Source organism: Mustela putorius, unplaced genomic scaffold (genome assembly GCF_011764305.1).
Source record: "Mustela putorius furo isolate JIRA1106 unplaced genomic scaffold, ASM1176430v1.1 tig00003834_pilon_pilon_pilon, whole genome shotgun sequence".
Lineage (NCBI taxonomy): Eukaryota > Metazoa > Chordata > Mammalia > Carnivora > Mustelidae > Mustela > Mustela putorius.
This window is the reverse complement of record NW_025421987.1, coordinates 10,707,606-10,733,738: the sequence shown is the minus strand read 5'-3', so window position 1 is coordinate 10,733,738 and position 26,133 is coordinate 10,707,606. Positions and strand designations below refer to the sequence as shown.

Below are 26,133 nucleotides of genomic sequence, written 5' to 3'. Positions count from 1 at the left end.
GATTTCCAGTCAGACGCTGTCAGGACACAGTCACGGATGGAGTCTCATTCCTGCAGTAGTTTCACTTTATGCTGTAATCCCATACAAGTCATCCTCCTGCTTTTTTGTTTGGGATTTTTTCTGACTCATAAAAAGGAAATAATATTTGGTGACTGACTAATTTTTTGGAAACGAAAAGATAATTGGCTAACTCTTCCTAATCTCTAATTGTTAGAGATAATTTTAGGCAATGACCATTTTTTTTTTTTTTTTTTACATTTCACTGAAAAGTTTTTATTGGCCTTTTGGATAGAAAAGGGAATTTATTTGCCCGGAAGGATGATCCCATCATACTTCTGCTGGAACCAGCACATGGCCTCCTCTTTGCTGATTCTGTGTTTGGCCCCAATGCAGCCTGTCCTGCACTTCTTGTCTGTGATGCTGAAACCTGGCCTACCCAGCACCACATAGAAGTCCAGGCCGTAGATCCCAATGCTTGGGTCATATTTGATACCCAGATCGATGTGCTCCTGGATCCCAAAGCCAAAGTTTCCAGTATCAGAGAAGTTATTTTTTCTTAACTCATACTCTCGAACCTTTAGACCTTTCTCCAGGATTTCTTCTGCCTTGGCCCCACGGACTGTGCAGTGGACAGCAATCTTTTCATTTCTCCTGATACCAAATAATCTAACCATGTATCTAGCTTTGGAGAACACGGGGGTCTGGCCTGTGAGCTGCTCCAGCACCTTGGCTGCCCGGGTCAGTCTGTCTCCACTCTCCCCCACACAGATGTTGAGGCAGAGCTTGCGGATGCGAAGTTCCCGCATGGGGTTCTCCTTGATCCTGCGCCATGGTGGAGAACAGCGGCAATGACCATTTCTAATCTTTATATTTATTCCTATAGAACTTTTGTGGAATAGTTCTTGGACATGAATCTATCTTCAGCTCATGGTCAAAATTTAATACCTAGAAGGCTATGCAACCAGCACATAAGTGTTTGCTATAAAAATAAAATATTCTACTATTATTTTACATTGCTGCAGAGAAATTTTTGAATCAGCTACATGCTGATATCACAGTTATAGGTGAGTACTATAGCAAGTAATATATACCATCAAGTAAAAATAGAATTCCCAAGGCAATTCAAGATAAGTGTCCCAAGGCAACGCAACAAAAATGTATGTTTCATTAAGGTATGATGCAGTGCAGGGGACTCTTCAGCATAATCATTCAGGTTCCCCAAGTAATGATACGCCACCATGACATCGGCTTCCATGGTTATCATAGCAATAAGAACAATCATGAGCTGACTTTAACAGTTTCTACACAGAAGTGACTTCTGCTCTTTTATTCATTCAGAGAGTCACATGGACACACCTAGACAACAAAATAGGAAAGTGCAATCCAACCATGGCCCTTGGAAGATGGAGAGCTAGAAATACTTGGAGAAGAACACTTCTCACTACCAGACTAGCACTGAAGAAATAAGAAATTGGTCATCGGTTCAGAACATTTGCCCCTTCCTTGAGGAAAGAACTGTAACTTCATAAGGCACCCAAATGGTTCTGTAACTAAAAATACTGAATAGTCAGTCCTTTCTTTCAATTCATTATTGAAAAAAAAAATTTCTCTGTTCAAAAGCCATGTTATGCATGATAAACTGATACAGAACAAGGCATCCAGTAATTGCACAGATGGTGGGTCTGGCAAAAGCATGGTGGGAAAGAAAGAATTCATTCATAGATCTATTCCATGAAGATATATCACTTCTCCTCTCCAATGAGAAAAGAGTTCAATATAATTATCCTACCACCAAGTTGGCAGGATGGACCTCATCCGCTATTGCGCCATGTAGATACAATATTAAGTAAAATGCCCATTACTCTATGGGCAGATTGGGCTGTCAATGGTATTGGTGGTGCTTCACATTTGTTGAGAATAATACTATGTCTTTTAAACCCACACAAAACTTCTCTTCATGCTACTTGAACACTCTGTTCATGAGCAAATTGTGCAAGCAGTAGGACAGTGAAGGAAGGAGCTAAATGACATCTGGGTCAACACTGCTACCTGTTTACTGAGAAACTCCTATGCAACACATGCTCAATTTGTAAGTGTTCCCCCAGTACGCCCATATCAATTCTGAATTCATTTCAAAGGATCCATCTCACAGTCTTTTGCCCAGATTTTCTTGTTTCGTATTCGTCAAACTTCTCCCTTCTAACACCCCAAACAACCATTCAACCTTTAGCTACTATTTCTAAATCAGCCTAGGTCTGTATCTCTCATCATCTCTCCTTCCAAGTAAAATGGATGACCAGTCATATCACTTGAAGTTCTTCCCACAGTAAAGATTTACTTTCCCTGTAGTCCTTCATGGCACTCTTCTGTGGGATACCATGCAGCCACAGCCCACTTCCAACCAAGGCCAACATATCATGCAGAACTGAATGAATACCCAGCTTAGTTAATTCCCCCATCAACTGATAATGAGAAACACACTAAGTAGCCGTGTGTACGGATCAAGGAAGAGGTGGCAGTGTAGCAGGAACGCATCATGGATGAGAGCTACTGGCAGCATTTTGTGCTTTCAGAAACTAATTGAGCCTCCTCTTACTCTGTCAATGTCCATTCTCCTGGATAATCTCATGTGGCTTTGCATACCCAACTTTCTGACTTAGGGGATCAACATCACCCAGTTGATGATGGTTGCATGAACTGGGCGGAAATTTAGATTCCCTTAATCAGAAATGCTGTCACGACTAGACCCAAGTCTCCAGACAGAAACTAGATTTCAAAAGAAAATTAACTATTTTCCAAAGAGGTCATTGTTTTTCTCTAAAGCCATAGGTGTTCTATGCTGTGATTCTACTATCAGAATATCAGAAGCACCATACAACATCCCATCATGGCAAAATTGGATTTACTCATCAGATAGCCCAAATAAGAGAGATGCTTTGCAGCACAAGCTGGATTAGTGGAAAAGTCTTCTCTTGCTCTGGGTCACACTCCAGATGAGTAGCATTATGGATAGCTACCAAATAGGAAGGGTTAGCTCACCCAAATATGGTATATGTTTCCTCCATTATCCAAAGATACTAAGCAAGAAGACACTTGGCTTAAAAATGTAGGTCAAGGAAGAACCATTTACCTTTCACTTTGGTGAGAATATCCTGACATGACTTGACCCCACAAATTCACAGGGATAGTATGCAGAAAGGTAAACTTTTAGGGATAAGCCTCCCATCCTTTGAAACATGTGTGCCTTACAAAGACATATGAAGTAACTGCTGTTACTGCTCACCAAGATCTATGGGCAAGATTTCAACAATCTAGTGGACCAGAATTTTGGTTTGGTGAGAGTGTTGTGATAAAGATTCCAGAGAAACAAAGAGAGAAAGTTGATGTAGCCCTTATGAAAGGCAGTGAATATATAGTACCGTACCTACCAAAATGAAAGCAAATTTATTCTTGTTTTGTTCATTTACTGGAGAAAGAGATATGCATTTGCCGTAATAGTAGCTGCATTTTTCGTGTGATCGTTTCTGTTGATTTTCTCTAGCAAAAAGACTTTAACATTTAAATCTTCATCTGATTATATATACAGGAATCATTGTCATTCTCAGAGACCTCTCTTTTGTACAAGACAAAGGAAACTTTAATTGGGATAAGATAAGTACAAACACCCACTGTGTATTTTAAGTCCCTGAAATTGACACTAACTGACTTATGTTTTCATAGAGGATATAAAAATCATTTGATTTTTTGATTTTATATAGAGTGACAATTCTAAGGGCTTCTTCTTATTATTATTTTTTTTTTTAGTGATCATTCAATGGATAAGGATGTGGGAGACAATGTATTATTCTGCTAATTGTTGATTCAGCTGTATATTCAGTAACTGGGAAGATTGTCACAGATGAATTTTCAGGCACACCAGCAGATGCACTTTGGATAAAACTAAGTCATATGACTAATGAAACACAATAGTGTTCTGCGTTTATAGTTGTTTCTTTCTTAAGATTTATTTATTCATCTGAGAGGGAGAGCACATGCATGAGCTATAGGAGGGGTAGAGGAAAAGAGAGAGAGACAATCAGAGCTGAACATGGAGGCTGGCAAGGTGCTTGATCCCATGACCCTGGGATGATGACCTGAGCTGAAATCAAGAGTCCAAAGCTTGACCAACTGAGCCACCCAGGCACTCCTTAACATATCAAATAGTCTGCATTTCTCTTTCTTTAAATCAGACATCTTGGTAAATAGTCTTCTTCTAGGGAAGTCCAGAAGGAAACTTATAGAACATAAATTTGGTGGTATCACGTGGTCCTTTTTCATAACCACCTGGCCTCTCCTATGTTTATGGGGTTCCCAGCCTGTGCATTGGGCAAGGGCTCATGATCTGGTGTTGGGTGATGGGTCATGACTATCCAACATGTGACTCAAGTCTTGTCTTTTTTACAACCCCTAGATTTTTTTTTTTTTTAATTTAAACTCAATTATACTTCGGTAACTTCACAACTACTTCAGTTCTAAGGAATCATCATTTGTCATCCACAGCAAAATATCACTGGGAGTCCATTGACTACTGAAAAACCATACATGCTTTGTCTTTGTCTTTGGTAATTAACTGCTACCACTTGACCTTGGCCACTCCATAACCATCTCACCCACACTAAGATCAGAGTTAATTACAATGGCAGGGCTTCCTAACTTCATGACTAGCCTACAGAGAATGAACACCAAGCTTGTTAAGGATAGAGGAGCTCTTCTCTCAAGGGTAGTACCAAATGCCTTGTTAAAGGGATTGTTTCCTGGGCCCTTTTAAAAGACAGAGTAAGAAGATGAGTAAGTATATCACAAATGGTAAATCAACTCAAACATTTGAATCCCTCTGCAGCAGCACAATAGAAGTATAATGTCCATCACAGATGCAAGGCACATGTTACTTTTAAATGTTCTAGAAGCCATATTTTAAAACACAGTAAAAAGAAATAAATGAAATTGTTTTAACATTCTATTTTGTTTAACTTAATATTATAAGATATTATTTCAATATGTAATCCATACAAAAATTATTATTGAGATAGTTTACATATTTTTGCCCAATTTTACACTTAAAGGACATCTTGATTTGGATTAGCCACATGTCAAGTGGTTGATAGCCACACGCATTCCTCCCTCTCCGTGATGCCAAAGAATTTCTGGCATCTAAATTTTATTTACTAAACACGTCATTTGAGTATAAGTTTCAGTCCATACAAACCATACAGCTAGAACCACTTGCAGCTGTTCAAACTAGCCCTTTGATTCTAGAACTCTGCTCAATCCAACCATATTAATAAATACAGACACTTTAAAATTATTTTTCTCCCTTTTTTGGTCCAGTTGCATTTAGAATCATATCCCATAGACATTCTCCAGTTTCTGTTGGTATAAATTAGCAAAATCCAGTAAACATCTTTCTGGGCTAAGTAGCATAGCTGTAACCTGTTGGGAAGCTGATCTTTGCTTTGGAGATAATCAGCATTAGATTGGGGTGCACGGGGAATGGGTATCCTTTAACATAGTAACTACTATGTATAGTAGTACAGAGTAGTAGTAGTAGAGTAGTAGTACAGAGTAACTACTATGTAGTACATAGTAACTACTATGTAGTAGTACAGTAGTACAGTAGTAGCTACAGACTCCAAGCATGGTGATCCAGCTTTATCTGATGAGAAGAAAGGGCTCTACCTGCTGGCAAGAAAAAATCAGTGGAATTGGAGTGCTCAAATAATCTGAACCCTTCAATATAATTCCATTCCATTTTTCAGGTTCCCACACTTTTCCCAGTCATTGCTCTACATTTTCACACGAAAAACCCCTCTTCAGCAATACTGAGTCCAAATTTTAGCTCTAATGGCCCCGAGGCTACAAGTCAACAGACATTCTCTATGCTCCTGATAGTGCCGTGAGCCAAGAATTTAAAACGCCTCATGTATCCCTTCGCTTACTGATTCTATGCAGTGAGAAGCAGACAGCCCACCTGAGAAGTCCTTGTATTCTTTACTAAGGCTATAATAGCCTACTGTAAGAAACATTCAGGTCACCAAAGCCTTGCCTCCGCTGGTACTCCGTGCCAGGTGACCACGGGTGACACATCGCAGTACTCATATGTCACTTTATATTACAGACAGGATCTCATTTCCCTTTTTTATTTGTATTTGCATTTTTATTTATTTAACTAATGGAGATATGATTGGCATATGACATTATGTTAGTTTCAGGAGTACAATATAATGATTCAGTATTTGTATATTTGCAAATGATCACCACAATAGGTCTAGTTAACATCCATCACCGCAGGTAGTCTTTGGTTTTTTTGTGGTGAAAACTATTAAAATTTACTCTAAGGTCTCATTTCCTACTTGCATTCAGGTTTCAGTCACTTGGAATCACAAATCACACTTCAAATCATACAGGTAATAAATCCCGGATTCTCATCCTGAAGGACCCGTGGCCAGCATTAGCCTCCACTGGTTGGTGAGTTGAAGATAAAGAAATCAAAAATTACTCTAGACACGTTAAGAAAGGATTTAATACAGGCAATTACATGCTTACAAAATCACCAGGAAAAGAGATGCCGGGCCTTTAAAATAACCCCCTGGAGGGACCCCCGGTGGCTCAGTGGGTTAAAACCTCTGCCTTCCCAGGGTCCTGAGATCAAGCCCCGCATCGTGCTCTCTGCTCAGCAGGGAGCCTGCTTCCCTCCCTCTCTCTCTCTCTGCCTACTTGTGATCTTTCTCTGTCAAATAAATAAATAAAATCTTAAAAAATAAATAAATAAAATAAACAGAGGACTCTTGATTTTGGCTCAGGTCGTGATCTCTGGAACCTGGGATGGAGCCCCTTGTTGCGCTCCCAGCTGAGCAGGGAGTGGGCTTCAGGATTGTCCCTCTCCCTCTGCTCCTCCCCCACACTTGTGCATGAGCATGTGCACGCTCTTTCTCTCTCTCTCTCTCTCTCTCTCACACACACACACACACACACAAGTATACATAAATCTCTAAAAAATAAAATAAAAGAACCCAGAGGAGAGATTAGCTCAAGAAATCCACCAGTAAGGCTGTTTCACCTCACTCAGTCAAGAGGCAACATGGCAATGAAAATTCTTTACATCTAACACTTCCAAGTCTGTCAATAGCCAGTAACTTACATATTCTTTCTCAAAGTATGAAGTGTGCCCAATTCACATGCACTGTAACCATTCGTATCTAGTGGGCACTTAGTGCTATTCATTTGTTCATCGTCTCCTAGAATCCTCATGAAAGCTGACAGAGTGTGTTTTATTACCTCTATTTTGTAAATGAGGAAATTGAGTCAGAGACAGTTTATGGCAGTTTTCCTGATTAGCCACAAGTATCTAATCCAGGGAAGCTAGTCTCTTCTCAGTTGCTTCCCATATCAGGGTAAGGGTTATCCATAGTAAGCTTCATGTATTATTAATAATTGCTAAGTCAGCATGTATAAGCTTTCAAATTGCCACAGTTATCCAATTAACCCATGGTTACTTATATAGCCTTTAGAGCATCTCTTCAGGAGCAGGCTAATGAATTTCGGTATAAATGATTATACAACTGGGAAACAAAGGTCATAAAAAAAATGGAATACTTCGTAATAACTGTTACATAAAGGGCTTTTTATGCCTCCCCCCTCAAATCAATTTTAAAGATTGACATCCAGGCAGCAGCCTAGGCAATTTTATTCTAGTGCTATTCAGTTGGTTCTATAAAATTTTTAAAAACCAGTAAGAATGATAAATCAATTTCTTAAGTACAACACTTTAATTTTACAGACAAAATGAGAGAACCATGCATATGTAGTAAAAATATAAAGACATGCCTGGAATGACTTACGTCAACTTTAAGGTGATATTAATCTCTAGGAAAGTGACCAGTGGGAAGGGTCAGGGATACGGCCAATGCTATACCCATGCGTTTTGGTTTTAATTTTAAATTTGAATGTAATACAAAGGTGTCAAAAATTTAATAGTTATTTATGTAATATGTAAATGATTGCCTGTTCTATTTGTGTTGTTTTCTGCACATAGGAAATATTTCATAATTTGAGGTTACAGAGTTTAAAAAATTATTAACATTTATTTTTTAAGAATGATTGCAGTTCTGCAAGATTCCATTATGTAACATGGCCTACTTTGTTCTGTGTTTTATGCTAGCACTGCATTTTAAAAACGATATATAATAGAACTTGGAGAAAGCATTCTAAATTGACACAGCTATGTTAAAATCAAACCAAAGGAAAGAAGAAAAGATCTTTTGTCCAGACTTAAATCTCGTAAAATATTTGTTTGATGTGCTGGGATTTTAATGTCCATTCAGGTCAGACATGACCTCAGTTTTAAAGACTTAATCCAGAAACAAATGCCTGAAATTGATTTTTCTATTTTAAAAAAGAGAGAGAGAGATGTTCTGATACACCTTAAGATCAAGAATATGAAGAGATACATAAAACACTGCCAGTCTATTTATGATTTAAAATATATACAGTGTGTGATTATTAGGAGCACATGTTCATTCATTATCTTTTTTTCAAATAAAATTTTAGATGTTTTCAACTTAAAAAGAATGAGTGGAGACACCACAAAGTCCTTTCACAAAGAACTGTACGGAACAAAATTACCATTTCCAGAATAGGGATTTGCCACCGAAATCCTCATTAGTGACAATGTTCTGAAGAGAATCCTTCAGACCATTCATTCTGTAATTTAACCAAGGCACTATTCTGAATTAACCAGAGGTGAGACACCCACATCTTTTAGTGTACTTGTTTCTTTTATTTTAACCTATTTCTTTCATTAATTATTTTTATTAACATAAAATGTATTATTTGCCCCAGGGGTACAGGTCTGTGAGTCATCAGGCTTACACACTTCACAGCACTCTTAACCTATCTTTTTTAATCTATTTCTATCTTAAGTTTCTATAACAATAGTAGTTGTACAAGGAGAAAATGTTGTATAAGGAGAAAGTCAGAATTGAATTCAATAATTAATGATTGTCTTTAAGATAAAGTCAGTTAAAAAAGAAACTTCTAGAAACAAATTATTATTACCATTTTATTGTAATTTAATACATTTATCTGGTAGTTAATTCAAATGGAAATATTAGAATAGCTACAGTAACTTTGTGAAAGTTGAATGGGCATTAGGATTTTGTCATCAATACTTAAAAGTGACTAGATGAACAAGCGAAATGCTGAGAAAAGTTAAAATAAGGTGACCTTCCAATTACAGAAATGCATTTTTTTAAAACTAGTAGTTGTAATGTTCTCAATACTTCTGCTGCCTTACAAAAATGAGACATATATACAGATGTATCTTAGAGTTTTCAATGCGTGAATGAAAAAAATAGCTCATAAAAGTTCATAATTATTTTTATCATTATACTGTATTCACTTCACTTAAATTTGCTTTGCAAGCAACCATCAGAATCAACCAATTCAACTAAAGCCAAAGTTATATGGATTACTTAAACAGAATATGAAATAAAAATTCTATAGTATACTTTTCTATTGAACTGATATTCTCACATGTAATAAGGAATTATTTGATTGTCTTATCAGAAGTAGTTTACATTGCCTTTTAATAGATACCTGTATTCTACAACTGAAACTGTTGTGTTGGCAAGTTCAGGGAAAATTTAACTTTAAGTTTTTATTTTGATTCCCGTTAGTTAACATACAGTTTAGTATTAGTTTAGGTGTACAATATAGTGATCCAACACTCCCCTACAACACCCGGGGCCCATCCCAAGTGCACTCCTTTATCCCCATCCCCTGTCCTATCCCTCCACTCACCTCCTTTGTGGGAACCATCCGTTTGTTCTCTAAGTTAAGAATCTGTTTTATCTCTCTCTCTTTTCCCTTTACTTATTTGTTTTGTTTCTTAAATTCCACATATGAGTGAAATCATATGGTATTTGTCTATCTCTGCCTTATTTTGCTTAGCATTAAACTGTGTAGCTCCGTCCATGTCACTGCAAATGGCAAGAGTTCTTTCCTTTTTTATGGCTGAATAATATTCCACCATATATATATATATATATATATATATATATGCCATATTTTATTTTATTTCATATTTTATTTCTCCATCATCAGTCAATGGACACTGGGCTGCTTCCATACTTTGGCTATTGTAAATAATGCTGCAATAAGCATAGGGGTGCATGTATCTCTTTGAATTAGTGTTTCTGTATTCTCAGGTGAAGACCCAGTAGAATGATTGCTGGATCATAAGGAAGTTCTCTTTTTAACTTTTTGAGAAACTCCCATACTGTCTCCCACACTGGCTGCACCAGTTTGCATTTCCAACAACAGTGCATGAGTGTTCCTTTAGCTCCACATCCTTGCTAACACCTGTCCTGTTGTTTCTTGTGTTGTTGATTTTACCCATTCTGACAGGTGTGAGGTTATATCTCATGGTAGTTTGATTTACATTTCCCTCATAGTAAGCACTGATGAACATCCTTTCATGTGTCTGTTGGTCATCTGTATGTCTTCTTTGCAAAATATCTATTAATGCCTTCTGCCCATTTTTTAAATTTTATTTATGTATTTGACAGACAGAGTTCACAAGTAGGCAGAGAGGCAGGCGGGGGGGGGTGGGTGGGGTGGGGACAGGCTCCATTCTGAGCAGAGAGCCAAATGCGGGGCTCCATCCCAGGACCCTGGGACCAGGACCTGAGCCAAAAGCAGAGCATTTAACCCACTGAGCCACCCAGGCACCCCCTTCTGTCCATTTTTTAATTGGATTCTTCGTTTTGTGGGGCACTGGGTTATATCAGTTTTTTATATATTTTGGATGCTAACCTTTATCAGATATGTCATTTGCAAATGTCCTCTCCCATTATACAAGTTGTCTTTTAGTTGTGTTGTTTCCTTTGCTATGCAGTTTCAGGCCTCACTTTAGGTCTTTAAGATATTTTGAATTTATTTGTATATATGGTATTAGAAAGTGGTATAATTTATTTTTTAAATTTTTTATTTTTTTAATTAACATATAAAAAGTGGTATGATTTCTTTTATTGGCATGTTTTTGTCCAGTTTTTTTTTAGACTTTATTTATTTATTTGTCAGACAGAGATCCCAAGTAGGCAGAGAGGCAGGCAGAGAGAGAGGGGAAAGCAGGCCCCCTTCTGAGCAGAGAGCCCGATATGGGGCTTGATCCCAGGACTCTGGGGATCATGACCTGAGCTGAAGGCAGAGTCTTTAACCCACTGAGCCACCCAGCTGCCCAACTGTCCAGTTTCTTAACACCATTTGTTGAAGAGACTATCTTTTTCCCATTGGAAATTCTTTTTTGCTTTGTTGAAGATTAATTGACCATAGTCCACAGTTATGATTCATTTCTGGGTTTTCTAATCTGTCCATTGATCTACATGTCCATTTTTGTGCCACTACCATACTGTCTTGATCACTAAAACTTTCTTATATAACTTGAAGCCCAGAGTTGTGATGCCTCCATGTTTGCCTTTCTTTTCCAAGATTTCTTTGACTAGGGCTACCTGGGTATATTAGTCATTTAAGTGTCTGCCTTTGACTCAGGTCATGATCTCAGTGTCCTGGGATCAAGCCCCACATCGGGCTCCATGTTCAATGGGAAGTCTGCTTCTCCCTCTCCCTTCGCCCCTCCTCCTTGCTTGTGCTCTCTCTCTCTCACTCTCTGTCTCTCTCTCAAATAAATAAATAAGAATCTTAAAAAAAAAAGTAATGTATTTAAAAAGGAAAAAAAAAAAGATTGCTTTGACTATTTGGGTCTTTTGTGGTTCCATAAAACTTTAGAATTGTTTGCTCTAATTCCGGGAGAAATGCTTTTAATTTTATTTTTTGAATTTAAAATTGCTTTAATCTTCATTTTGGCCAAATTATAATTTATAAAGATGTTAAAAACTACTCAGAGTGTGACAAATGTGTGGAATAATAAGTTTCCTTAAATTAAGCAATTCAAAACTGTCACCAATTTCTAAAAATTACTTATACTGAAAGTTTTAATGATTACATAAGTAATAAGCTCCCAATATAAGTCATTTATGGAAAAAAAGTAAAAAATAAAGATAGAATTAACAACCAGCATTTAAGATGCAAGTAGTTCTCATTATCCACCTGTACCCATCTTTAATCATAATGAACAAAATCCACTTAAAGAGTATTCGGCAATACACAAATACACATAAGACAAGTGTAAAATGTCATTAAAATTGAAAAAGCAATTAAGACTTTTTTTTAAATAAACTACAACTTAGGGAAAATAAGTTATGTTCTTTTCAGTAAAATATGTTTTATGTTTACAACTCTGTTCTAACTTGTATGATGCATCAAGCACCAAATCCAACAGATTTCTCTGAGAAACACTGTGTGATGACAAGATATGAAATTCATCACTTTTTATTTGATTTCACCAGAATTTTCATATTCTTTGTGTAGAATCCATCCAGTCATACTGTCATCATCCTCAACCTTTAACTTGTTGATCTCTGAAAAAAGAAAAAAAAACTCGTCTGTCCATGTTTTTCTGTGAAATATAAGCAGCTCTCCAACATTCATGGAAATCTCTTCTTTTGTGAGATCCTATATCTCTGGTAAGATATGTGTTGTGTTCACTTTGGATTATTGGATTAGTTGATGCCATTATTTAAAGACTGACTTGGCGAGTAGAGATTAAGTGCAAGGTGCAAGCAGGGAGACATATTTGAGAGGAATAAATCTATAACCAATGACTCTGTAAGTGGATACATTACTGCTATAAAAGCATTCACTTTCCTAAGCTACTTCAGTACTTTAGGTACTCAGATGATGAATATGAGGATGATAAGTACTTGCAATCTGTCCTTCTTGTATTTTGGTGTATATATTCTATGTTTTTACTTATATTATTTTTTAGTCCATGCATACTGTTTGTAACCCAGTTTTTCAACATTAAGTATCATGAATGTTTCAGTGATATAGTACATCATTCATACTAGTGCTAACTCAGAAATAGTCTAATTAAAATTAAACGTGGTTTGGGGCGCCTGGGTGCCCAGTGGGTTAAAGCCTCTGCCTTCAGCTCAGGTCATGATCCCCAGGTCCTGGGATCGAGTCCCGCATCGGGCTCCCTGCTCATTGGGGAGCTTGCTTCTCTCTCTCTCTCTCTGCCTGCCTCTCTGCCTACTTGTGAACTCTGTCAAATAAATAAATAAAATCTTTAAAAAAAAATTAAATGTGGTTTTAAGAATTAGCACTCCTTAAGACTTTGGATCTTTGCAAAAATAATTCATCCTTAAGTAATGAATGCACTAGACCCAGTTTGTTGTTGACTTACATTCATAATGATACAAGAAAAAAATGCTAATAGAAACCCAGCTCATTCTGTCTTTCAGAGACTGCCCCATATTATCAAAATAGAATTATTCGTCTTATTTTTTTCATGCAATGTTAGAGTACTGAACGAAAAACTCTCAAAGCAATTAAGGTTCGTTAAAAATGTTGCTAATTTAATGAAACTCTGAGAATGTGACATCACAATAATAAAAATGAACTATAATAGGAGATTCTAATAAAAAATATACAGCTTTTTGTTTTCCAGAGGGAGCTCATAAATGGTAACCATAGTAAATCTCTGACTTATAGGCTTTAGGAAATCTCTTAACTAGCAAAACAAAGATACTATCTTTTCCCTTATTTGGAAAGTGTTTTATTTTTTATTTTTAAAGTAGAATATTTGCTTTAAAAAAAAATTAGAACTGTATTTTTTTAGCCAGTCAAGTTGCTTTAATTTTAAGCAAGGCATCCATCTATGTAATAGCAACTCTGTTACCATAACTAGATTTTTGAGATTTCCCAGGATAACCAAGGATTTTCCATATATATATAACCTTACTTCAGATTTAACAGGAACAAAACAAGTAGGAATTAGAATCCAAGCTAAGACTTCTAGATACCCTCAGCAACTGGCAGAGACAATACAGCCTATAAAAATAAATGTTTCCCAGAGCCATATAGACAGCAGAGCTCCATAAATACCAATGGCCATAACCAACATCACTGAGATTGGTTGACATCTTTCAGGCTAATGGTATGTAATTCTGGGGTGTCCTCTTTCTACCACATAAATGTTACACTGAGACTTTTTTCAATCCACTTTAATCTCTCTTCCACAAATCTTGTTTCTAAATTGGACAAAACAATGCATAAATATAATTATTTTAATCAGTAATTATTTATATCAATGCTTATCAATAATTATTTATATCAATGCTAATATAAATTTAGAAAGCATGCATCCTTTCTCTTTTACTACTCACAGTAGTCATGGAATGCATAAGATAAAATTAATATGTGAAATCAAAATTGGACCTAATACTTGGGTTTTTCTGCTAGAGGTAAATTGGACTAGCCAGATTGCCAGATTGCTGTCCAGAATGGTACACCACAGTAGTTGACGAGGTTGCCAATCTACCAGGTGTATAATCATATTATATCATTCAATTTTCTTTTCTTTGATTATTAATGAGTTGAAGTACCACTTTGTATGCAATGGCTCTTTGGGATTCCTCCTCTGTAAATTGATGATGTAATTATTCATTTGTCTCTTATAGTCATCCCATTTTCCTCTTGATTTTGAGGCGTTTTTGTTGATATTACATATTTCAGATATCTTTTCCCTTTAGTCATTTGTCTGTTTTCTTTATCCATGGCGTCTTAAATAGAAATCCTTCATTTTGGGGGTACCTGGGTGGCTTAGTCAGTCTGGCTTCCTGCTCAGCAGGGAGTCTGCTTGTCCCTACCCCTTCTCCCTTCCCCCAACCTCGCTTATGTGCTCCCTCCTTCAAATAAATAAGAAACAAAATCTTTTTTAAAACCCTTTCATTTTCATAAATCACAACATCTCATTTTATCTTGTGGTTTTGTTTTTAAATTAGTCACAAAAAGAAGCTTCTACATTTTTTTCTAATAACAGGTTTGTTTTTTAAGTTTCATTTTTTAATGCATGTTAAGATCATTCTTTACATATTTTTTCTTCATATAGTAAGTCAGTTTTCTCCATATCATCTCCATATCATCTTCCCAAGCTATCTATCCTTTCTCCGTTGGTAGCAACACTTCACAGATCGTATCCCCATATATATGTGGGCCTGCCTCTAGGTTGTCTCATTACATTAATCTCTATATCTGTTCTCGGACCAATACTTCCATGATTCCATTAATACAGCTTTGTAGTCGTCCTTCAAATAAGATAGGTCTAGGGTATGATTATCTTTGTAAGTCATCCCATCCAAGAGCAAGGATTGTGTCTATACTAATTAAGATAATCTAGTAACGTGACTTTGAGCTAAGTGACTTCTCTAAGGCTTAGAATGATGTTAATAGTAGTTAATTCATGTGGTTGTGTGAGAACTAAAGGATGGTCATGGGGGCCTATCACTGAACAAGTGACAGGTGCATTGTAAGTATCAAATAAATGTTAACAATAAGAATTGATAATTTAAAAAAATAGAAGGTGCTAAAAATAAATAAATAAAAGTATTTTTTTTTAAACAGAAGGTACTATAAATTAGGTTTCTACTCTCTTTAGAGGACAGAGATAATCTAAACAACATTACAATTATACATTTATTTTACTTTAATAATATCCAGTATAAACATTGGATCGATTTATCAGTGAAGAACAACTTAAACAAATAAATTTTCAAGCATTATGTCCTTATTCATTACTTCTGGAAATAGCCTGAGTTTGTGTAAACTGGTTTCAACTAATTCCATTTTACAACTTGACCGGCATTAGCTCAACACACTTTTTCTACTGAATATTATGTTATTTTTCGAATAACGTGACCATGAAAGAGCTTAGGATTCTTCAATGAGGCAATCCAGATTTCCACAAATCTGAAAGGACAAACCTGCACTGAGTCTCATTCTTCATACCCAGGACCTATTCCAGGCCAATAAAGCAGAATCCCCAGGGGTGGAAGGCATACACTGATACCCTTGTTTTAAAATGTCCACTAGATTATTGTAATGTGCTGAAAGAGTAGAGAACCACTGTTTTTGTGAAGGATTTAGACCCTAGTCTCCTCTCTTCTCATATCAGGGTCTTAGGCTTGCAACCACTGTGAGTCACTGACCAGATGTCCCATTTGTTAAATTAAAATACAATTTGATTTATTTTTGTCCTCCATCGTCTCTAAATAAGGCAGGATGCCTTTGTTAAAACAAATAATAGTCAAAGTCAGAGAAAAGTCAGACTCAAATTCTGATCTTCTTATTTACTAAATGTGATTACTAATTATATAATTTGAATATATATGTGAATATGTTAGTATGAATACATATATTCTTTCTTCTTGGATGACTTTTTGTAAAAAACTTCAAAATGACAAAGGTGATAGAATTTATGTTTATTATTTCTGGACATTTCATTCTAAGGGGATAAATAATGTCTACTTCTGAGTTCACTATGTTTTGGGAGGATTTGGGCATATGTTGATGGAAATAGATAAAGATGAAAGAACATTTAGCAAATTCATAGGACTATCTATATTTGTAAACTGCTGACTCAACAAAAAACATGTTTGTTTCAACTACAGTCAGCCTTCATTTATTACATTACAGTAATTACTGCTTTTCAACTGGAGATACTGTGCTTGATTTCCTAATTATGTGGGAACTCTATATCTTAGAAGTCACCAAGTCTCAGTCAACAATACAAATACTGACCTAAGACTAGGGTGTAAGGTCTATTTATGAATTTCCTAGTAGTTCATTCTTTTTTATGGGCATTAGTCCATATATGTTTTTCAGCTATGTCTTATTTTCTTTTTTCTTTCTTGATATTCACATTAAAGCATGTATCTGCAAATGCAAAAGCTTGACTTTGCTAAGTCCAATGAGCTGCTACTAGGATATAAAACCACACACTAATGTAATGAGATTTAATTAGAGTTGTTTGTTTTTCGTTGAATTTAGTCAAACATGTGCTTGGTTTTCACTATGTAGCAAATAATTTGTTTGACTGAATCTTACACTTTCTGTCTTGAGAAACATGAGAATCATGTTTGGATGACCTCACTGGTAATTGACTTTGAAGTTTTCCTGTTGTTTTATCATCAAACACATATAAGATTTATCCCAAGCCACTAAGAATTTATAGCTAATAATCTTATACTCATATAGTTAACCATTCTTAATTAGAAGAATCATAAAAAGCTCCTTGAAAGAAAACCTGAAAATAATACTCGTTATAAATAATGAAATAATTTTAATAATTTATCAAGAGCAAAATAGCACAAATAACTTTTATGTGCTTATCTCTTTGGACATACAGATCCATGTTAGTATCCTTGGTCACTAATAAGACCAAGGATAACAAAGTGCTGTCAAAGTAGAAGAAAAACCCTAAAGATTTGCCAACTCCTGTTTAAATTTTATTATTTGGGTCAACCAACGATTGCCACAAATTGGCAACTGTAATATTTTTAATAATTGGCTTTTTAATCTTGAAAGTGATACAAGTAAAAGTGATTCATATTAATTGACAAGCAGAATGTTTGGAATATCTAGAGATTGCTTCCTAGAAGGCTTACGTAGCATCTTTGCCTTGCCCATGTGTTTTATGGCTGTAATTTATGATGTTTAATCAGCTTGATTCTACTCTTGGCGATTGAAAATCTTGGACTCTCAGAGCTTTCCTGCTGAGGTCGTTTGAGCCATAGTCACATCACGTAAGCATGACATTGTGTTTAGAGTTATAACCTTATATCTGCAGGCTTTGGGGTGAAACACAGCCTCTCAGCTCAAAACGGATGGGTTTAAAAACAATGAAAAGAGAAGAAAATCATCTAGATTACAAAAGTGTTCACACTTTGCATCTGAAAATGATACCTGCTTTTTGCTTGGCGTCATACTGTCGCATATGAAAAGCACTAATTCCTGAGGAGTGAATGTTGAAATATTATCTATTCATATACACTTTTAGAGACAATTACTACACACACACACAGGCACACACAAATACAGATAAACATTATTATGGAAAAAAGATTCAATAATGGTGTTGACATTAGGTAGGTCAAAGCTCTGACTGCATCCCCTAGAGTATAATGAGATCAGCTTCAATTAAATGCAAGCTCTGTGAGCTGAGCAATATATTGGTTCACATGAAACTTGTTTTACAAACCTCATTTGCATTTATTGACATTTTGTCGACTCATGCTTTAAAACTTAAATCCTAACATGGCTGTCTGCACTCTTCTCAAATGTTTAGCTTCAAGCAAATAAATCTTACCAGAAATCCTGCTACATCGAATTCCCTACATATTTTTTGTGTTCATACAGCTTAGACAACATTATGGGGATATTTACCATTCTTGACGTTATACTATTTACAGATTTCCAACTTTAAAATACACGCATACTGAAGCTCTTTCTCTCCTTTCAGATTCTTGTGAATCTCAGGTTAGCAGAGCTCTGCAAAGAGTAAAACCCTAACGAAAAACTCTTGAGGATCAGAGCCTTAAGCGGAAACAAGGGGAATAACACGAAGCTCCAAGGCAAAACACCAGTGAGGAGCTCAGATTCTGGTGCGAGAGGCAGACTCTAGGCGGGTGGCAGATTCATGATTAATTCAGCTACAGTTAATCATGCTCTTACTGAATAACTCTCTCAAGGTACCATAATATCGTATCATTTTTAAGCATTTAAGATTTTGCTTACAGTGGCTCGTGTAACATAGGTAGTACATTGTGATTTGCTAATAGAGTTTGCACTCTCTGCCCTTGGGAATCGGCAGAACCCATTTTATTGCTATCTTTGTTCCCAAACATGGCTTGGCCACCAAATTTGTCTCTTAATTCATGAATGTCATTAGGCCTCTTTCTTAGGAGCTGTATTGATCTCAATTCTCCAAAGTGTTCTCAGGTGCCAGAGTTGCTACGTCTGCATTTTAAAAAGAGTTTTGGTTTCCAATCATAGTGAAGCTCTTTCTTCCAGTGTCCCTGGAAGCCACTCTATCCGTTTAATACACAAACACCTTCAGTGTATACCTCAACCATCTGCTAGACTGGCATGGTGCCTGATAACAAAAAAAAGGACCACCCCCTCTTCTTTGTCATAGGTACTGAAACTTCCGTTTATCCAATCAGCTTTCAAAATCCTGTAAATTATAGATTATCCTGGACGTAATCTCTCTTCAGTGCGAGAACAAAACAGTGGTGCCTCAAGCTTCTTTTCAAAGGGACCCATCTGCTAATTAAGAGTTCAAACAATAGTCTTATCTCCAAGTCTTCCCTTCAAACTGGCCTTCTGCTTAAACCCAGGAAATATCTTTATTACAGACCTTCCCAGAATACATAAGGATCAGATGACCACAAAAGCCCACAATCCCCAGAACATGGTTTCCAATAGATGTTTGAAGACTTAGTGGACACTTCTTATTTGTCATTTAACATAAATTATTTCCGCTTGCTGAGCAAAAGTCAGGCTTAATTTAGATAGGATCGTGTGAATTCATATCATGGGTCCTTTCAAAAAGAAAGAGATTTATTCACTCTGCAGGTTTTTTTTATTGATTTTTGTGCTCTTGGGCCAGCGATTACATCCTTAAATTTAGCTTCCTAAGCTATTCGATCATCTTCATCTTGATGAGAGCAGTGTGGAAAAAATGGGAATGTGGCTTAGGGGAAAAAAAAAAGGATAAAACGTTGGTGAGACAGACCTACGTTTAAATTGGTTACACGGCCGGCCAATAGATGACGCTGGGGAAATTGTGTAAGTTCTCTCTGAAAGGATAACATAACTGTCTCTGAAAGAAAGTGTATGTGTGTTAATTGAAACCATATTTTTAAAGTATCCAGTCTAATGCCCAGAAGTTAGTAGACATTCAAGAGACATTAGTAATTATCCATCACCTTTAGACCAAAAACAAGGATGGTGCCTAAATGTGTGTGGTGCTCATCTTTAATTTCTATATTTCCTTAATCATCAGTGCCTAGTTCTCAACACTGGAACAGCAAAGCTATATAACATAGAATAAATCTGACTTGGCCACACATTCATCTTTCCCTTGAAGACATTTTAAAATATATTATTCATTTGTATGTCTTTTTCCTGGTTTTATTGACATATAATGACACAGCACTGTATAAGATTCAAGTATGCAACATAATGATTTGACTTATGTATATTTTGATGAGACAACCCCGGTAAGTTTAGTGAACATCCATCATCTCATATGAATACAAAATAAAGGGAGAATTACCTATTCTTCCTTTTGATGAGAACTCTTAGGATGCTGTCTCATAGCAACTTTAATGTGTCCCATACAGTAGTGCTGCTACAGCTGTATTACAGCCATCATGCCCTATGGTACATCTTAGAATTTATTATCTTGTAACTGGAAGTTTGTACCTTTTGACCAGCTTCGTCCCATTTTCCCACTCATACCCTCCTCTTTGGTATCCACGAATCTGGTCTCTTTTTCCATGAGCTTTTTTTTTTTAAGATGCCACATATAAATAATATCATACAGTATTTGTCTTTCTCTGACTTATTTCACTTAGCATAATGCCTTCAAGATCCATCCACACTATCACAAATGACGGGTTCTCCTCCTTTTTTATTAATGGGATAATATTCAAGTGTACAGGTCTTCTGTGACTTCCAATGGGATAACGTCCCAAGAAACCCATCAAAAGTTAGAAATTTTATAAGTTGAAATTGCACCTAATACATCTAACCTTCTAAGCATCATAGATTAGCCTAGCCCACCTTAAGTGTGCTCAGAACACTTGTATTAAGCTAGAGTTGGGCAGAATCCTCTAACACAAAGCCCACCTTATAACAAAGTATTGACCAGCTTCTGTAATTTATTGAATACTGTACTGAAAGTGAAAACCAGAACGGTTGTATGGGATTGATGAGTTGTATGGATTGAAAGCATATCAGTTGTTTACCCTCATGATCCTGTGGCCGGGTGGAAGCTGCTGCTTGCTCCCAGAGCCCAGCATCATGAGAGAGGATGGTACCAAATATCACTATCCTAGGAAAAAAATCAAAATTCCATTTTACCATTGGAAATTTGAAAAATTTCAAGTTGGACCATCATAAATTGCAACATCTGTATGTAAGACTACATATTCTCTATCAGTTCTTCCATTGGTGAACACTTAGGTTGTTTCCATGTTTAAAACTTTAAATTCATGGTATTTTACCCGCTAGGCTTCACACAGCAACCCAGCAGCCCAGAATCATGTACAGGGTCTAGTTCATCTGCCATCACCTTTACTTACCTCTTTCTAACTTGTCCCCTGTCCTCTGCAGGGAAAGAATCAAGAATACATGCAACGGAGTTATTTCTTTCTCTCAGAGTACGTAATGCGCAGTCAAAACTACCTTCAACAGATATTTTAGGAGTTAGGGTACTGACTGGGTTTCAGGATGATAAATTTCAATCTGCCAACTCCCACTCCAGTATGATCTCCATTAGATCAATACATTTCATTACATGAAATATAATCCCCTTTTATAGAAAATATTCATTCTCGTTATCAAATGAGAAAAATATATCCAGCTTCTTCAAAAATAGCTATAATATGTGACCCATACAAATCCAAAATTAACTTCTTCCAAGCTAGAAACCAAGGCAGAAACTGAGTTACATATTTTTAAACTTATATCCCTTTTGTCCATCTGATTTTTTGTCTAAAATGGCCTGTCTCTGCAAGTCCGTATCAGTGTTGTCCCATCTGGGACTTCAGCTGACTTGCTCCAGAAGATCCGATTTTGCCTTCGACAGGGCACTTAGGTACTTCCTGTTTATTACATATATCACATAATTGCCAAGTTCCCTATCTGTCTTCTTTACATTTCCTAATTGTTGCAGCTCTCGGATAAGGTTAGGTCTTATTTTTTTTTGTGTACCCAACATATAAGACAGTGATGGGTGTTGAGTGCGTCATTTATTTAATTGAATCTAAAGCAAAAAAAAAAAAAAAAATTAAAAAATGCGCAAGTGCACCTTGGAAAGAACAAAACAAGATAGAAGCAGAAAAAAGACATTTTATTTGTATGTGTTTAAGAGTATTTTTAACGAAAATGTCAAGTAATCTTTCTTTAAAGTTAAGAGAAAGATGAGTGTTTGGAAGAGAAAATAAGAGTTGTGTTTGCATTTTCTTTCTGTCCCACAAACAGGAAAATCAGTCACATATTATAAGGAAATATCCTCATTTTCCTGTGATGCATAATCATCTATACAGAGAAAATGTAAGATACTGATTGTTCATGATCAGGGGGAAATTTCACAGTGATTGTTAGAGAATGTCTGTGGAGGCAGAAAATTGGGACACCAGACCTTTTTTTGCATCTTTGTTTATGGTTGCCATTTTAGACAATGACAATTTGAAAAAAGTATGAAACAAAGAGAAATATTTAAAAAATCAATTAGTTAATTCGAGAGGAAACCAAAGGACTCTCTGTGCCCTTCTAAAAAGTTATTCTTTCAAATGTAATATTTTTTCTGGTTTACTATGTATTAACAACTATATGGAACATTGTGTAATCTGCTCTAAGGCCACATAAAATATTTCATCTGTTTCTTATATATAGTCATGCTACATAGTTTAGAAATTTATTCCCACTGGGTGTAACCTTTGTCATCTAGATTCAGTAAATGCTTAACAGGCATAGGCCAGGACCATGTGTGTTTTGCTTTAAGGGTAAATAATCTGCAGTGAGACAGACAACCCCTGAGAATATTCCTCCCATATGTCAATATCATGGTTCTTTTTTAACATGCCTAATACATCATGTCATCAGCATGGCTACAGAAAGACAATGGCAATGAGAACCCAGTGGTGGAAGAATTGGTCCCCAAATTCCTCTTAGCATATAACACTACTGTCAAGCTATTCGAATTCTGTGCAGGCACTGCTATCTCTAATAAAGCCTCATTTGGAACCCCAATTCAACCAAAGGACAGCAAAAAGGAGGAATTTTCATGGTAACCTGTTCACCATTGTAAAAGCCTGTAAGATTGAAAAGGGAGCCAACATATGGGTCATTTTTCAGCCTATAAATCTCATCTGTGTTGTCACAAAAGAATATGAGAATGAACAGGCATTCTTTTTAGTTCTCGGTCATCAAACCATTTTTTCTGACTTTATTGTCTTCACCTCTCTGTAGTAACTAACTCTTCTAAGTATACTGAGGGGGAGACAACCAGCCCTGCTCTCTAGATAATACACAAATTAATTTATCACTCTTTACTAGGGATTTCTAAATGAAAACAGCAAAAATATTTTAGTAGAAGAGTCTCAAGTAGAACTATCCTTTATTCTACAGACTAATCAGAACCAAGAAAAATCTCAATTCAGGAAGTTTATTTCTTCTGACTGGTGGTTCTATAATAATATATGAAGTAGAATGGTAGGATTTAGAAGGATATGAGAAAGGAAATGTCTAAAAATGAATTAGTAGTAGATTTCAAGGTGCCTTCTTGTTTCACAGTACTTTTCCTCACAGGCTTCTGGCCATGCTTTTTTATAAAACATTGAAAACATTCTTTGATCTCTTGATTAGTACTTAAGTGATATATAGCTTACTGAATTAATGCACTGGTCTTTTGTCTCTAAGACATAGTTTTAAACTGACTTGACAAATAGTCAATTTAATTATATAATTCTAACATCACAAAGTGGACATAGGTGAGTTTTCCATTAACGAGACACCACATGTCCCACAATTATCAAAGATATTTGTTCAGCACTTTCTTACTTTGTGTTGTTTTTTTTTTTTTTAAAGATTTTATTTGTTTATTTGACAGAGAGAGACAGAGAGGTCACAAGTAGGCAGAGAGGCAGGCAGAGAGAGAGAGGGAGAGGCAGGCTCCCCGCCAAGGAGAGAGCCCGATGTGGGGCTCGATCCCAGGACCCTGAGATCATGACCTGGGCCGAAGGCAGCGGCTTAACCCACTGAGCCACCCAGGCGCCCCACTTTGTGTTGTTTTTGATGAACATATGAATTATATTACTTGAAACAAGGCATACTTTCATCTTTCAGTGACAATCTAGTCTCTGAATCAGCAGCAATTTTTGAAACTGGAAATCCATGAAGAATCTAGATTTTCTATTTAGATATGTTCTAAGTCCTTTAATTGTCCTATATTTAATAGTTCTATATAAGTCCTATAATATCAAACTCAAAACTTGTTTTTGTTTTTTGCTTTTTGGGTTGTTGTTTTTTTTTTTTCTTGCAAAAGGTTTTCTTTTCCCATTCTGGCCATTGTTGTGTTCTGGATTGTCAGAACTCAAACATATTCATGACACAATTGTTCAATGTTCCTTTAAGAAGAGTCCATGTTTACCTTCTCCAAAGCCTGAAGGTTGCCTGGATCATGAGCACTAATAAGAAGTTGTGGGTAGGAGCAGGAGATGCCGCAAGGTCTTCAAAGTCAAACTCTCCTTTTCTAACGAGAGCCCAGACCACAGTTGAGAATGGCAGTAGCAGCAGGAACGCAGTGGTGAACAGACCAGCTTCAAGATCCACTAGGTAAGGCTCTGCAAGAGAGTCAAGGATTCCAGTCCACTCAGAAGCGTGCACTACAGAGTAAAACCATCAAGTCTGTGCCTTTATAATATTAATTTTTATTCTTCAAAATAAATGTAAAGTCTTTGAGATCAAAGCCAATATTTTATATCCTCATCTCTTCTACTTACAGCATGTAGTATGAGACTAAAATGATACTAAAAATTTGTGGATGATTAATAAATATTTATATGAACACTCAATCGAAATACCATCAGCTTTCCTTTAGATGATGACCTAAAATTTTTATTTTATTTTATTTAAAGATTTCACTCATTTATTTGAGAGAGAGAACACAAGCAGGGGGAGGGGAACAGGGAAAGGGAGAAGAAGGCTCCCCAGTGAGCAAGGCACCCAATGTGGGGCTCCATCTCAGGACTTTGGGATCATGACCTGAGCCGAAGGCAGATGCTTAATCAACTGTTCCACCCAGGCACCCTGACAACCTGAAATTTTTAAGAATATTTTAATTAGATCGAGGTAGTTACTATCAGGAGAAAAGAAACTCTGTATCACTCTTAGTGAGAATTACTGTTTTCACATCATTTTAACACCACTTATTTAATATATATATCATAGATTTAATTTTTTAAAAATACCTTCAAGAGGGGCACCTGGGTGGCTCAGTGGGTTAAGCCGCTGCCTTCGGCTCAGGTCATGATCTCAGGGTCCTGGGATGGAGTCCCGCATCCGGCTCTCTGCTCAGGAGGGAACCTGCTTCCCTCTCTCTCTCTCTGCCTACCTCTCTGTCTACTTGTGATCTCTCTCTGTCAAATAAATAAATAAAATCTTAAAAAAAAAAAATACCTTCAAGAGTTCAAGTGTAACCTAATATTAATGGGGTATCCTGAAACTAGATAAAAGGAAAGTAAGAACACTTTTCCCTCTTGTATCATTTTATAAAACATTTAATTAACAATTTTGTAACAATTAACAGAGGTTTTAATCACTGATTTCTATAATACCTGAACTTCTATATTTCAGATGGAAAACTTTAATATGACTTTGGTTGCAGGCTGTATTGCACTCCTGAAAAATATAAAACACCGGATTTACTTTTATGAGAAAATTCCTTCTTGGGGCACCTAAGTGGCTCAGTCAGTTAAGCATCTGTCTGCAGCTCAGGTCCTGATCTTGGGGTCCTGATACTGAACTCTGCATAGGCTCCCCTTCTCAACGGGGAGTCTGCTTGACCCTCTATCTTTGCCCTCCACCACCTTGTGCTCTCTTCTTCTCTCTCAAATAAATAAACAAAATCTTAAGGAAAAAAAGAGAAAAAATTCCTTCTTATCCAATTTATCTCAGTCTCTCACCCTGAGGAGTAGAATGACCTACCACAGGGAAAGAAGAATGAATCAAGGGAGAATAGGTAATTTTGAATGAATTCCTCCAATCACCAAACATATATACATAAAGCACAAATATGTAGAAAATATACAAATACCTTGAATTCACATCAAATAATTTAAATTTTAGCTATACATTACACTCTGAAATTAGGAAGTTGGTAGAATCAATAGAAGGAAAATATCTAGC

At 36.3% G+C, this 26,133-nt stretch overlaps 2 protein-coding genes across 5 annotated transcripts in view; one reads left to right on the top strand and one right to left on the bottom strand.

Annotated features, from left to right (window-relative positions):
- The window catches only part of ROBO1 (roundabout guidance receptor 1), a 1,168,989-nt gene that overhangs the window by 659,132 nt on the left and 483,724 nt on the right, over nucleotides 1-26,133 (top strand). The window lies entirely within an intron of this gene.
- LOC106003606 (60S ribosomal protein L11-like) lies at nucleotides 258-818 on the bottom strand. The gene has a single exon (XM_013044923.2). It carries the CDS (start codon nucleotides 804-806, stop codon nucleotides 303-305), a length of 504 nt encoding a protein of 167 aa, XP_012900377.2. The 5' UTR covers nucleotides 807-818; the 3' UTR covers nucleotides 258-302.